Here is a 15,895-nt window from a genome sequence, read left to right on the forward strand (position 1 = left end):
ACAGCTAACAGTATAGCAGAAAAAAAAGTCGGCAAGTTTCAAAAGGTTTTTCGGTCCAATATATTTGTTAGTGCTCCCCAGCTTTTTTCTTTAGATATATTATATTCTTAAATTATATTCAACTTCATAGAGTGTTCAATGAGGCAAAATTAGCCAATGCTGTCACAAATAATTCCATTTCAATATTTAACTATCAAAGAATCTACACGAAATATCAAATAACTCAGTACAAAATTTTGAGATAAAACTTGTGACTGGATATTATCATCTACAGTAGTCTTGTCTATCCAGAAGGAAATATCAAGAATAATTGGTAAATAACATTAAATCTGAATCAGTCTAAAGTAAATTCTATGTCAAATCAGGATGAATTATTGAAAGATGGCGTGATAAAATTAACTGATTGTCTCCTTCCACCTTTCCAATCATAATATTTTATATGGATGTGAATTTCAAACCTGTTATTATTAAAGTATACAGTAGCGCCAGCCTTCCGAAAGTACCAATACTGGGGGTACCAATACTGGGGGTGCAAATAGGGGCAGACTGACATCAGCAACATACGGCAACACTGTGTAGGTATCATAATATCAGGCCTCTCTTGGAATCTCTGACACGGTTCTCTCCAAGAAAATTTACGAAAATAGAATTTAATTGGAGCATTCTGACATATATTTTTATTCTGTGACCCCCCCCCTCTCCCCAAACCATTTTTCGCTTGTCTTGAATTTGATGATAATTTGAACTCTAAAGCATCAAGTTGATGAACACATCTTTTGCCTTGAAGTTGAGGGAGATTTAAAACATTTTCAAACACTTAATAAAATCCTGGGCTATCAAAAAAGAAATTTCCCCCAAATTTTCAAAATATCAATAAAGAGTAAAATTCCCCCAAAAATATGTGAAAAAAAAAAAGTAATGAATTCCAAAAAATTGTTAAAATAAATTGAGGAATACCTGTCTATTAACACACCTGTAATTAACATTTCCTTTGATCTTTTAAAATTTATATAAAATCTCATTTAAACATAACGAGTTGTTTTTATACACAACAATGTTGCAGTTCATGCTGTAAATGTGTTTAAAAGGGTGTTAAAGGAGACAATAGAACAGTAAAGTGGGAGACTGATTTGATGATTTTCACCCCCCAGGACCTAGCCCCAGGTCTCTGGTGTTTATTAAAGCCATGAAATTAGAGGGAGTGAAGCGATTAATTGAATCGAGAGAACAACAATGTTGCTAACTCAACTACACGGCTGTATCTGATTGGTCAATTATTTCTATAAAATGGTGCGTAAGTTTTGAGCCTCGAGGACTGAAAGATCAAACCTATCGTTTTTATACTATTTGACCTCATTTTAAATTTTATTGTTTAAATATTTCAGGATTGTTCACAGCGTTTTTAGTTTTGTTGGTGAAATTCTCCACAATTCATTTTTAATTTGCTGTTTATATACTAAAGCCTAAATATTCTGTTTACATTAAAACATTTAAATATATATTACATATCTTTACAATCTTTTGGTCAAAGCATATTCAAATATTAGCAATGAAATTAAATCTTATCAGTTTTTTTTTTAGGTGAATCTACTGCTTAAGAATTGTATAAGTGTCCCGATCTAGGCAAAATTTCCCCCCATTACACACTGCATGGTGCTGAGTGTCTTCATTAACCCAGTAAGGTACAGAATATTATAAAACTCGTAAAAAGAATTCTTTGGAATAAAAAAATTTTTTTTTCTTTAATTTTCAGTTTCTATATACTTTTGTCAGATCTTACAGATAATCACAGAATTTATTGTTTCATAACTTTTCCTACTATTTTATTAATCCAGTGAAGAAGCCATCATATGAATTCTGTCATCACCGTGACAATGACCTTCCGTTAAAACATGGCTACCCTGTCACCATGAAGACGTAGATTAAATATGGCCGCCTGTCTATCCTAGGTACACCACTATAATTATTATTGTATTGTTTTGTTCTCAGTGGGGGCTGGTATTAGACGGTGTTACGCCTGACACAAGTTTACGCTACACTTTAAAACAATAGAGGACACGTACCACAAGTTTGTATCATTATAAAGACAAGGGGAAGACAGCGCCATGGGTTCAACCCTCCGTTAAAACAATTGACAGTTGGTTCATACTGTCATAAAGATGACAGTATCTCATTAAGATATTTTAATTAGATTTAATTAGTTTTTATAAAACTTCTTCCAAGGTAGAGGGTGTATCTTTTATGTCATAAGGCATTATGGAAAATTTTGCAAAGAAAACTGTTTATTTGCTGCTACCATTGTCTTGCTTAACTGTTATTTTTGATTTTGAGTTTAATTTTGCAGTTCAGATCAGTAAGTACTTGGGTCTTTTATCAAACAAGAATCTGTAACTTTGTCAACACAAATTTCACAGAGATCACATCCACTACTTATACATAGAAAAAGCCTATTTTCAGGGGGTCATTTTCAGGACAATCCACCAAGACTAGTGCCTTCTGATGGCCGCCCCTTCGTCAATCAAAACCTTCGCTACACTACTAATAAACACCTACGACATACAAATCAAATTAATTATTTCTTTTATCTTCAAAACATCAAAGATTAAAATTACAAAACATTTTTTACAATTCTCCATTTTTTATAAACTAACTCGTTTTGTAAAAATCATTTTGTTTGTATAATGCAAGTTTTAGATTACATAATCGATAAAATTTCTAAAACAATGCAAAAAAGGCCTGGATAACCAAGATGCCATATTTGTTTTTTATGTTTCGAATCCTTTGATCTAGTTAAAACTATTTTAGAGAAAAGTATCCTGTTTCCAGGCATGGATTTGAGTTTCTAGGTAAATTTTAAAGTTTATTCATCTTTACATTCAAAGTTGTTAAAAAATGGTGTTTTTCGCGATTCATGGAATTCAGACAAATTTGCTCAATCGTGGAATCTGAACGAAGCATGGTTATCATGATATCACTAGCTTAACCAATCAGATTTCTTATAAAATATACAGTGAACTTACCAATTTAACACTAATTAAAGGTATGCCAAGTTGACAAACCCAATTAGCATGTGGCATTCCTAATTAACATTAAAGAGACAGATTCACCATTTTGGTGGGTTGATTTAAGCGTTGTCAATATGTAAATTAGTCTCAAGAAGTGCTAGAAATATCTCAAACTAGGAATTTCTTTTCCTATTTCTATACATGTCTTTTCTATATATGGCAGTGCCTCTAGTCTTTATAACTTTTAAACAAAGCTAATTCTAAACACTCTGATTTGAAGGCTCAAATTTTGACATTAACTATGTGGACTCTCTGAAGGGGATGCCAAATGAACAAATACATAAGTAGAAGCAAGTAATTTAAATTGAATTTTTATTTCCAATCCAGTTATTATCAAAATAAAATATCTTGTTCTGCAGTTTAACAGAGGATTTTATTTTTAAAAGACACATAAAATCATCACTTGATATCGTTACCTGTATGTGTAATGAAACGTGTTTAAAATCATCACTTGATATCGTTACCTGTATGTGTAATGAAACGTGTTTAAAATCATCACTTGATATCGCTACCTGTATGTGTAATGAAACGTGTTTAAAATCATCAGTTGATATCGTTACCTGTATGTGTAATGAAACGTCGTGTTTAAAATCATCACTTGATATCGTTACCTGTATGTGTAATGAAACGTGTTTAAAATCATCACTTGATATCGCTACCTGTATGTGTAATGAAACGTCGTGTTTAAAATCATCAGTTGATATCGTTACCTGTATGTGTAATGAAACGTGTTTAAAATCATCACTTGATATCGTTACCTGTATGTGTAATGAAACGTGTTTAAAATCATCACTTGATATCGTTACCTGTATGTGTAATGAAACGTGTTTAAAATCATCACTTGATATCGTTACCTGTATGTGTAATGAAACGTGTTTAAAATCATCACTTGATATCGCTACCTGTATGTGTAATGAAACGTGTTTAAAATCATCACTTGATATCGTTACCTGTATGTGTAATGAAACGTGTTTAAAATCATCACTTGATATCGCTACCTGTATGTGTAATGAAACGTGTTTAAAATCATCACTTGATATCGCTACCTGTATGTGTAATGAAACGTCGTGTTTAAAATCATCAGTTGATATCGTTACCTGTATGTGTAATGAAACGTGTTTAAAATCATCACTTGATATCGTTACCTGTATGTGTAATGAAACGTCGTGTTTAAAATCATCAGTTGAGAACGTTACCTGTATGTGTAATGAAACGTGTTTAAAATCATCACTTGATATCGTTACCTGTATGTGTAATGAAACGTGTTTAAAATCATCACTTGATATCGTTACCTGTATGTGTAATGAAACGTGTTTAAAATCATCAGTTGATATCGTTACCTGTATGTGTAATGAAACGTGTTTAAAATCATCAGTTGATATCGTTACCTGTATGTGTAATGAAACGTGTTTAAAATCATCAGTTGATATCGTTACCTGTATGTGTAATGAAACGTCGTGTTTAAAATCATCAGTTGATAATGTTACCTGTATATGTAATAAATAATGTTTAAATAATAAATAGAAGTCTATATCTATAAAACTGTTGTCTCCTAAAGAATAAGAAAGTTACTCATTAAAAATATTCTAAATTTTATTCTATTTTCTAAAAAAAACTGTTTAAATCCTTTTGAGTATCATCTACCATCATTTTTCCCACTCATTCAAAAAAAACAAGTTGTCGTTTGATCGCCATGGTTTATAAAAATTATACTATTAACACACCTCTGACAAAAACTTGCCCTTTTTAAAATTCAAACCCATCTTGATATTTGATTATAATTTACTTCCTAGGGTCCAACAAGCACGATTTCGTATTTTTATGTGACAAACACAATAAAATAAAACTGCAGTCTAATCAAGTTATCAGTGAATAATTCAGAAAAGAAAATATTTGTCTACATGAAGAGAATTTTTAACAATACGTCTCCATAGAAAGTGTTTGAACGGACCAAGACACTACAAGTTAAATATTTGATCACCCATTGCTGTTTAGTTTTTACTAGTTACATGCAACTTCTTGTATTATTTATAGTTATGATTTCTGTATTCGTTTAATATCTACAAATAATTTTTTTCTGAAAATTTTTAATTTTGGAAGGTTAAATGAAACGAATGGAGTTTTACGTGCTACTTTTCTGCACCATGTGGGCTAATGAAGATGGGCAACGCCATGCAGGGTGCAATGAGGGAAATTTTGCCAGGACAGCAGCATTAGCCTGCTCTTTTTCTATTTCCAACTGTCGAGGCATCTTTAACTTGCACATCCTGTAGCACACAGGGCCTACATCACTGACAAGGGAACACTGGGGTTGAAAAGGTATCATCTTGACCTACATCAGGATTGAAACTGGGACCTTCAGGGTAGTGAGCATGCATTTAACTCCCTGAGCGAGAGTGAGATAAACAGCTGAATAATACAAGTCAATCAGCTGGTAATAGAAATATCAAATGTCTACTGTCAACTGTCAATTTTTTTTGTCAAGAAAAAGTGACCATGAATCATAAATGACTTTATCCTGGCCTGGAGATGTTTGCAAGTATCCAGTGATCTTTAGTAGAGTCTATATTTAAATCATATTACAAGCATCTAGTTAAGGTCTGGAGAAAACAACACAATAGAGAAACAAGACACTTTATTTACCCTTTTTCTTTATAACATAGTGTTAATATTTATACAACTTCCAACTTACTGGGGGACAGGCTGATTGACAGACAGGATGAATGAATGAATGAATGAATGAATGCATCAATAAATGGATGAACTAAAATGAGTTGAGTTTTACGTCCTACTTTTCTGCGGGCTAATGAAGACAGGTATCAATGGATGAATAAACGAGAAGGTATATGACAGATGGCAGGAATGAATGAGTACTATTTTATGAATGATTGAATTGAAGGAAAGAAAGGATAGACAGGATGAATAAATTAATGAATCAAGGAATGAATGGATAAGTTGGATGGATGAATGAATAAATGTATAAATTATTCATCATTAAATGAATGAAACCGCAAAAGAAAGAAAGAGGTTGGAAGAGTTTTAGAATAGTTACAAGAAGACCTGAAAGCCAGTAAAAACCTCTTACTCTAATTCAGAATGAGGTTGAGAGGGGACTTGAAAATGGTGGAGAATAAACGATCATGACAAGAACAATAAATCGTTGGTTGTAAAGGGAGGTAAGTCTATTTATTATAATAACACTTGAAACAACTTGAGGAACAATACTCTATTCTTATCCCATCTTCAACCACTTTCTTTCAACTCACAGAGAACACAAACTTTCTTTCAAACTTTCTATTGCCTAACGAAACCAAATTTTATATCCAACACTATAGATCCTGTGTTCAATCCTGGCATAAACGTTCTGATTTCTCAACCTTATTTACACAAGATAATAACCTTCAGATTTTTCAACCTGGTTCCCTCTGTCAGTAATGCAGGTAAGTGGGGCTGACAAAGCATCTAGTCATTCAGATGGGACAATAAACCCAGGCCCCATGAGCTATAGGCTGTAGATCCCTCAACAGTTAGAAAAAAAAAACAGGCTAATGCCGCTGTCCTTGCAAAATTTCCCTCATTGAACCCTGCAAGGCATTGCCTGCCTTCATTAACCCACATGGTACAGAAAAGTAGGACGTAAAACTCCATTCATTTCCATTCAATCTTATTCACACTTGCTGATCCAAGATTCTGATGGATAAAGCATCTGGCCTCGTGTGCAACAGGCTGTGGAACTTCAAGAGAACTCTACAGTTTGGAAACCAAATAAGGTTAGGCTAATACTTGACACAACATGGTGTTTATCATCTCAATCAGCCAATCAACTTGGAGTCAATCAACTAGGTACAGAAAAGTAGCATATAAAACTCCATTCTAATTTCATTTTCAGTTCACTATTAGGCTAGTCCCTGAACCTGGGTTAACATAAGTTAAGATAAGTTAAGATGCTTAGTTGAAACACCATGGCTCAATCAAGAGTTGAAAAGTAAGAAGTAAAACTCCATTCAATTATAGGTTTCTAAAGTTGAACCTTGAAAGGTATCATAAAGATTTGTAAACTGATATGCGATACTGCTTCAATTGAACTCTGAATGCCCGAACTCTAGATTAATGGTAAAAAGTAAAACTCCATTTCGATTTCGTTATTTCAATTTTCAACCAGACGCGGCCCCCAGTTTAATCTCTACAGCACCCTATTGTGTCAGAACATGATAAATAAATCCCATATCCTTCCCTTTTCTCTCAACCAAAACATCACGAACATAAAACTAATATTGATACAACTCTCTCAATCTACAAACTTGACCTTCAAAATATTCAAGGTCATGTTGAATAACATTAAAATTTATTCATCAGTCGACCTTTAAATAAATCGTGACCTTGAGATTTAAATATTTCACGTCAAAGTGTTAAATAAATTCGAGATATGTTTCAATTCTTTTGATTTCGTAAAAATTCAAAACATTTAAAATGTCCGAAACAATCCACAATAACAGAAGAAATCTTCACTAAAACCAAGAAAAATTTAGAATCTTTTGATTTTGTACCAAATGACAATATTGATGATTTGATTTGGTGAGGTGTGAAATGTTTTAAACAACAGTTAAATCTGGTCATGTATTCTCAAAACGATCTTAGAGCTAGGATATCCTAGAAACAGTGATAGACGATAACAACCTATGAACTCCTAGGGCTAAGATTGTTTTAAAAATACGCCGATTGGACATTATGTGAAAAAAAACTTTAAAAACTAAAATTGTTTTTCAGGCATGTGATCCTGGCCACATATTCTCGAAATGATCTTAGCCCTAGGATGTCCTAGGTTCTTATCTTCTAACATTGATTCTAGGACGTCCTAGGTTCTTATCTTCTAACATTGATTCTAGGACGTCCTAGGTTCTTATCTTCTTACATTGATTCTAGGATATCCTAGGTTCTTATCCTCTAACATTGATTCTAGGATATCCTAGGTTCTTATCTTCTAACATTGATTCTAGGACGTCCTAGGTTGTTATCTTCTAACATTGATTCTAGGACGTCCTAGGGCTAAGATCGTTTCAAAATAAATTGGCAGAAAAGACAACAAATAAAGTTATTCTCACCTTTCATCAAATTTTATTTTTGTAAAACTATCCTTAAATAAAAATACAAAAGTTAATTCCAATTAAGGATTTTTTTAAATTATGTTTTTCATAGAATCAGCCAAAAGAAACAGACTGAATTTATGATATCTTAAATTATTTTTTCAGTCCTCCTGTGAAAACCCACAAAAATTTTACAAAATCTCAAATTTAATTCAATTCAAAATTTGATAATTTTCTCATAAATCAGAACGCTGGAAATATAAACTAGATTCTGGTATTGTTATTAAAATAATAATTTTTATATTTTTTAAAGATTTGAGTCATTTATTTTGACTCAAACAATGTATTCTAAATTTAAATCTTTACAACGTGTCCCGTTTATCATATCTGTCATAAAGTTTTGACACCCCAGAACAAATTTATGGCATATTTTAACCCTTTAACTGTATTTTACTAACTGTATATTTGATACCAAGGAAACATATATTTCAACCATTTATGAAATTTTGTTCATTTTAAAGATTTTAATGAATTAAAAAATTTTTTTGTTTTTTCTTTCTGATTTAAAGTTTTATCAAATAAAACCATCAATTTAATCTTCAGAAGTACAAGAAATGTACGAAAATCTCATGATTCCTTCAAAAATACCTCAAACCAGGAATTTATTTTCCTATTTTTGTAGATATCTTTTATGTATATGTCAAGAGCCTCAAGAAAAGACGAGTCATCATTTTAACTTTCAAACTCTAGATACACATGGATTTGAAGGCTCAAATTTCAACTATTACTGATTATGTAAGCTAATAAAATTCTGTTTCTGAAACTAAGGTATGATTGGTCATAAAAATGGCGAACCTATTTCTTTAGAAACTAAAACAGGTAGAAATAATTGCCAACAGTAGTTAACATATAACCGAATGTAAAACAATTTCAATTAGAGTTATCTAATCATATGATTACAGAATTATATTTAGGTATATTTTAAAGAAATGACATGACACCTTACATGTTTTGCATGGGTTTTTTTCAGGGCCTTGACTTACAGGCAAGAGTGAATTGGTACTATGGGCTTAGACTTTGTGTCCAGGTGGGGCAAAAAATTGGGTCTTGTGTTATGCAGACAATTAGACTACAATACATGATTAACACCTAAAGACAAGTCATGTGATTAGATTCTATACCAAGATTAACCAATCAGATATCAGGTAACATACATCAATCATACATCCATTATAGTCGTCATGACAATAAAACAAGACAGATAACTCTCACACAACTACGCTAAAATTTTACTTATTTACTTTTTATCTTGGATTAATCTATGTGAAAAATAACACAAAATAAACAACAAATGAATGGTCTAGGATAATCTTACACCTCTCCTTTTAAACTATCACCATTACCCAGTAATTCTATGTCTCAATTAATTTTTTTATCTTCTAACTACCTAAAATCCTTAATGAAAATCAGGCCACGTATTTTCAAAACAATCTTAGCGCTAGGATGTCCTAAAATCAATGTAAGAAGATAAGAACCTAGGATATCCTAGAATCAATGTTAGAAGATAAGAACCTTGAATACCCTAGCATCAATGTTAGAAGATAAGAACCTAGGAGACATGTATTTATAATGTAAAAATCAAAAATAAAAACACTAAATTCCAGAAATCAAACTTGGCAGAAGATATTATCTGAACCTTTTTCTAAAAAAAATGGGGAAAAGCCCTAAATTCAACCCCAAAGTCAACGGTTGAAATTAAAAAATATTAAAATCCTTTGAATAATTTTGAATTCAGGTTAGTTAGGCAAACTTTTGGAACTTTGGCAGCGAAAAAATTTCCAAACATTGTCTATTGAAATGGGAAAACCCCTAAATTTAGACCGAAATCAATCAATGAAATGGAAAATAAACTTTGAATGTAGCAAATTCTGGTTTTCTATTATCAAAATATTGTCTATTGAAAAGGGAAAACCCCTAAATTTAAACACAAAATCAACCAATGAAATTGAAGTGTAAGAATTTTAAACCAGACACCGTCCAATCCGATGTAATGTTATTGCTGTTAATGATGAAAACTGTATGAGAAAACAAACCACTTGACGTTACCCTGTAACCATCATGGTCCACATCTGGCTTGATTTTAGACTAATGATTTGAAATGTTATTTCTAAAAATAACTTTATTGTTTCTATAAATAGCCTGAGTGATTTAACGGGGGTTTAGTAAATAACTAGTGGCGGAATGGAGTTTTGATTAGATTTTATCTCCTTACCATTACACGACCCCCTCCCCACCCCTGCACCAATTCTCACAACACCCTTTCTACCTTCGCTAATTTCCCTGGCGCCATCTAACAAAACAAATAAATAGTCAGAGCTCGTTTGATGTCGGAACCATGTTTAGATAGACAGATTCATCCAGACTTATTACCAATCGAACATGATATTTTCCCCTCGGCAATTTTAGGTCATGCAGTTTAAGAGATTCTCAAGAAAACAAAGATAGGGTATTTTTGAGTTGAGATACTGGTGCCATTCTCAAGTTATTGACTTCATAACTACTTTTTTTAAACATTTCTGTTTTCAAAAACTGAAGAGTTTTTAAGTAAATGTATTCATGCTCATCCAGATCCTCCTTTTAGAGAAAAATATTATTCAAACATTCCCTAAACTTTAGAGAACAAATTGAGAAGGAATTCATTCCATGTCCATGTTTTAAAATAAAGGCCCAAAGACATTTAAGTTGCTTCAAAGTCTGCATTTTCCCAATCTTCTCAAAATAAATCAAGATCTAAATCTTGAGGGAAAGGTTTGCTGATTCCAAGCTTACTAAATAAAGTCTTAGTAAAATATTCCCAAACTTTAAAATTCATTAAGAAATCATTCTAACCTTAGATAATATAAGTCTACATGTTCTCAATCTTTTTTGGTAAAGAAATCAACATACTAAATATTCTCCAATCTTAAAATTTATTAAGAACTCATTCTAAACTAGAAATTGGGCCCGAATACATTCTAAAGAAATCTATATCAACATCTGAATCTCCAGAGAAATTTTGTTGATTCCGAGCTTCCTAATTATCATAAACTAGAAATTTTACAACCAAAACCACCACAGGTGTATAAATAACTTACATCTCCTCATCTTCTATCATAATATTGTTGTATTTTATTGATAGACAACATACTTCTCTATTATTCTCTATTTCTTAACATTACATCCTCTAGGATGGCTAAACCTCTTCTTTTATTATTCTGTATTTCTTAATATTACATCCTCTAGGTTGGCTAAACTTGATGGTAGACAACATACTCCTTTTATTATTCTGTATTTCTTAACATTACATCCTCTAGGTTGGCTAAACCTGATGATAGACAACATATTTCTTTTATTATTCTGTATTTCTTAACATTACATCCTCTAGGTTGGCTAAACTTGATGATAGGCTCCTTTCAGGATAGGTGACTGATTAGCATAAGCCTCGGCTTGTTTCAGAAACCCTATTTAAATTTTGTAAAATATACGTAAAATCAATGAATCAAATTTAGTTTAGATCATTCAGACTAAATTCACTCACAATAACTCATACTTGACCTGACCCTTCAACTTTGACCTTTCCACTCTGACCTCTGATCAATATTAGTGACTGCAATGCCAATCAATAAACATCCTAACCATTTGAAAAATTAAAAATTGAACTTGATACTTTGTAAATTGCCGAGAGTTTTTAATCTGATTGGTTTAGAGACGGGAGACGCTAAGTTTAACGTTGTTAGTTGAATTCTCCGGAGCAACATCATTACAATGTCAGTACGGAAGATAACAGTAACCAATAGTAACCTATCACCTGCTAGCGGGGAAAAGAAACACCTGAGACACAAAATTTTCCTGTTTCAAGTTGAGATTTGTTTCATTTGTCTTATCAAAATTCAGTGATGATTTATTTTAAAGAGATTATAAAGAGGTTTTCTAAATTTGTTATGTGTAGCAGGGACACTGATAGCCTCAATTTGCACCATTCCAATTTTCAACCAGACGTCTTTGATTCCTGCAATTCCACTGAAACTAACGTCTTAAAACGCGTTAAGTTTTAGTGGAATAGCACGGATCACAGAAGTCTGATGGAAAATTGGAATGATGCAAATTGAGGCTATCAGTGTCCCTGATACACTGTGATATCATTTTACTTAAATTTAGATTGCCATTTGTACAAGTCAATATTTTATCATAGTTGCTCAAAGGATGTTCTTTGTTTCATCTCACTTGAAATGGGAATTTTGTGCTTTTCGATCAATGCATTTCCTTCAGAGAGGATTTTTTTGCCTTCTCCTTTTCAAAATTTGGAATGTCGTTTGTACTGGTGGACAATGAAAATGGTGATTTTGTCATTTTTAATCAATGGATTCTTGCTTTCTTTTTTTTAAATTTTCGGAAGTTGGAATGCCGTTTGTACTGGTGGACAATGAAAGTGTTTTCTAACAAAAAATATTGATATAACAATAGTATGAAAAATAGACAATGGGTATACAGTTGTTATATGAATAGTGTAATTGATAGTCCTCTATCTCCGTCAAACTATACCAATCATGACTTACTGTATCATGAAGGTTTTATACTACGTACGTTAATCTGTTGAGGTATATTGTACAACATGGATTGAAATGTGTCGAGTAAACAAACTATACAGAATAAGAAATTAAGTTATGAATAATTCAATATTAGTTCAATACTTAGCAAAATTTGTCAATATGGTGGAAAGGAGCGTCAAGATGTATGGGGGTGTAAGTCCCCCCCCTAACCCCCCTTCCCCCTCCTTCCCCCAATGTAATTGCTGTAATATATGTGAAAGCTTGTCACCAACAAAGACAAATGTTTGAAACCTCGTCCTCTAACCTTATTGCTTAAGAATAAAAAAAATGTAGAATTGTAGAATTAATATGAGTGGATAATTGACAAAATTCTATTGTTTGAGTGTTCTGAAAGTGTCAGCATATCCACTCATTTTCTGTTCATTGTTATTGATACATTATATACAAAATATAATTTGATTTGGTTAAATTTGCCAGTCATGTCAACCAAAAATGTGTCACATTCCATGATTTTTTGTCCTGAATTTAACATTCAGCAATTTTAAAAACCTCACAAATGAAAATGAATGATAATTATGTAAATTTAAGTGAAAATCACTACAATTTCAGCAAAATTTTTCCAAAATAAGAATGTAAAATGAAAATTCGGGTAAAAAAGCAACTAATTCAAGAAAAGAAGTCAAAAATTTCCTTTAAAATTAGAAACAATGTTTTCATTCCGTTTGTTGAGATATATTTTTATATTTCAAACAATATTTTCAGGAAAAATAATAAAAAAAAAACAACCCTAAGATATATTCACTTAAAATATCAAATGACCAAAATAACAATCCCCACCCCTCAAAATAATAAGTCCCCGCCCTCAGAAAAATACATCAGACAGACAATGTTTTGATTATGACTTTAAATGTGATAGAATTTATCAAAATGACGCCCCACGTTTTTATTTTTGTGTATCTTATATAGTGAAAGGTTACGTCTTTGATAAAATGTTAAAAATAGGAATTATGAAAATTGGGAATAAACACTTAACACGATTCCATTTTCTATAGAACACTGACTTTTATTTCATAGTGGAAAGAGTTTGGAAAATTTCGGGACACTTCAATTTTGAGAATAGTGGTTGTTACAATGCATTGTAAACAATATTACGATGGCACAGGCACAGGTATAAGTTTATAATTCTAGAAAATAAACAAGATAGTGTGTTATGAAGTAATACTTTCATATCTGTTATTATCTCAACAGTAGATAACCCTTGGGTAAAATTACTCTTTATATATTATTTCATTAAGATTTGTGATAGAAAGTGAAATTCCTAGTTTGAGATATTTTCGAAGGAATTAAGCAATTTTCGTACATTTCTAATACTTCTGAAGACTATTTACGCACATTCAAGACTCAATTTAACACCTGAAAATGGTCCATCTGTCCCTTTAAACGCAAAATATGGCAATTGATGCAAAATTAATATATAAAATATATGATTGAATACCACCAAATATAATCAGCATACCATGTCATTTGACGGCAGTATTGACAACAACCACAGAAAATTGGTACAGTTGGTTAATAAATGTGTTTAATTGTTGAACTGAAGGAAGAAATTTAGGCACAATGTTACAATTTACATCAATTTGTAATTTACCAACTCTGAGTTAAATATGAAATTTAAAGAATATCTAGAATTAAGTGTTTCATGAAAAATTAATGCTTAAAATATAAGACACATACCTTGTCTGTTAGACTGCTGTTTTGACAATAATCCTAAAAATTGGCACTATTAAATATCTTTGGTTTATGAAGTTCTTCCAAAATAGCAACTGTAATATTTATGATAAAGTAAAACTGAACGAAATGAATGACCTTCATTAGGAAGTGATAACCGAAATTTTCAACATATTACTATTACAGGAAATGTAATAGAAGTATGGTAACTCGACTAAAATAGAGTCCAATTCCTCAGTCATATCCTCAACATAAAAAAATTACAAGTGGTCATTTCCATTTTTCCTAGTAGAACTCAACTTAATTTGTGAATTTATTTTTTGTGTTAATTTTTATTAGAAATATATTCATCAAGTATATTAACATAAACTCATGAATTTCCATTTTTATAAAAATATATATTCAACAAGTAATTTAACACACTTAACTTGTGAATTTTAATTTTTATTAGAAATATATTACTACATTTTCATAAAACATTCAAATTTATGGTATTACAACATTTCACTTTGTTAGTTTATGCCATAAACCTTGTAAATTTGAAAATAATTATTAAAATAATCTAAATAATATTTAAATTTTTCGATTCGCTACATTTCATTCATTTGTTTAAAATGCAAATTAGAATAAAATTTGTAAAATCCTTTAGTTTGTACCAATTTCAATATAATTTTTAAAATATTCACCTCATCTCATAAAAATTAATAATTTCAAAAATAAATTTTCATATTGGAGCAAAATTTAATACATTTTTATTGGGTAATCAATTTCAATTTTATAACTTAGGGTAGTATTTATTCATTTTAAATTTCTAAAACAATTACTTTTCACCATAAAATATAATTTTCTTGATTTCCATTTTACTCAAAATATTATCCAATTTGTATAAATTCAATAAAATTAACTCTTTCTAACAATTTCAAAATTTATTTTTACTTACCTAGAGTGAATATACAATCTTTAGGAATTTAATCCAATTTAATAAATAACAGAAATATTCTCACTTTTTGTTACTTTTCATCCGTCTCAAAACTATCAAGTTTTTATCAATAATCCAGTCCAAATAATCACAATAATGACACTGATTTCAGGGTAAGAAATAATTTATCAAAATTATTCCAGAATTATTCTATAAACATTTCAGAAAATTGACACAAAGTGACAAATTCTAAGGTAAATAGATTACGATAAAATCATCTGCATTGAATTATCAAAATTAGACTGAAATTTCAATCATTACGCTACCACACTGTTGTCCATGTTTCTTCACAAGTTTCAAAATAAATTTCTTAATTCTAAATCCTTAATCTAATTTAAAACACCACCTTTCTCAAGATCGACAAGTTTATAAATAAATATCTAACACGAAGACAGTCTGTATTGAATTATTCTAAGTTGGCTCAGATCTCAAACTACGGCTTCGAGTTTC

The 15,895-nt window shown here is 31.0% G+C and overlaps 1 protein-coding gene across 1 annotated transcript; it reads left to right on the forward strand.

Moving 5' to 3' along the window:
• Positions 1 to 3,485: 3,485 nt before the first annotated feature.
• On the forward strand, positions 3,486 to 4,571 carry LOTGIDRAFT_164954 (hypothetical protein; the record flags this gene model as incomplete). Its single annotated transcript, XM_009061455.1, has 1 exon — positions 3,486 to 4,571. One exon carries the CDS (start codon positions 3,486 to 3,488, stop codon positions 4,569 to 4,571), a length of 1,086 nt encoding a protein of 361 aa, XP_009059703.1.
• Between the last annotated feature and the right edge of the window lie 11,324 nt (positions 4,572 to 15,895).

This window comes from Lottia gigantea, assembly GCF_000327385.1.
Source record: "Lottia gigantea unplaced genomic scaffold LOTGIsca_48, whole genome shotgun sequence".
NCBI classification, from domain to species: Eukaryota; Metazoa; Mollusca; class Gastropoda; family Lottiidae; genus Lottia; species Lottia gigantea.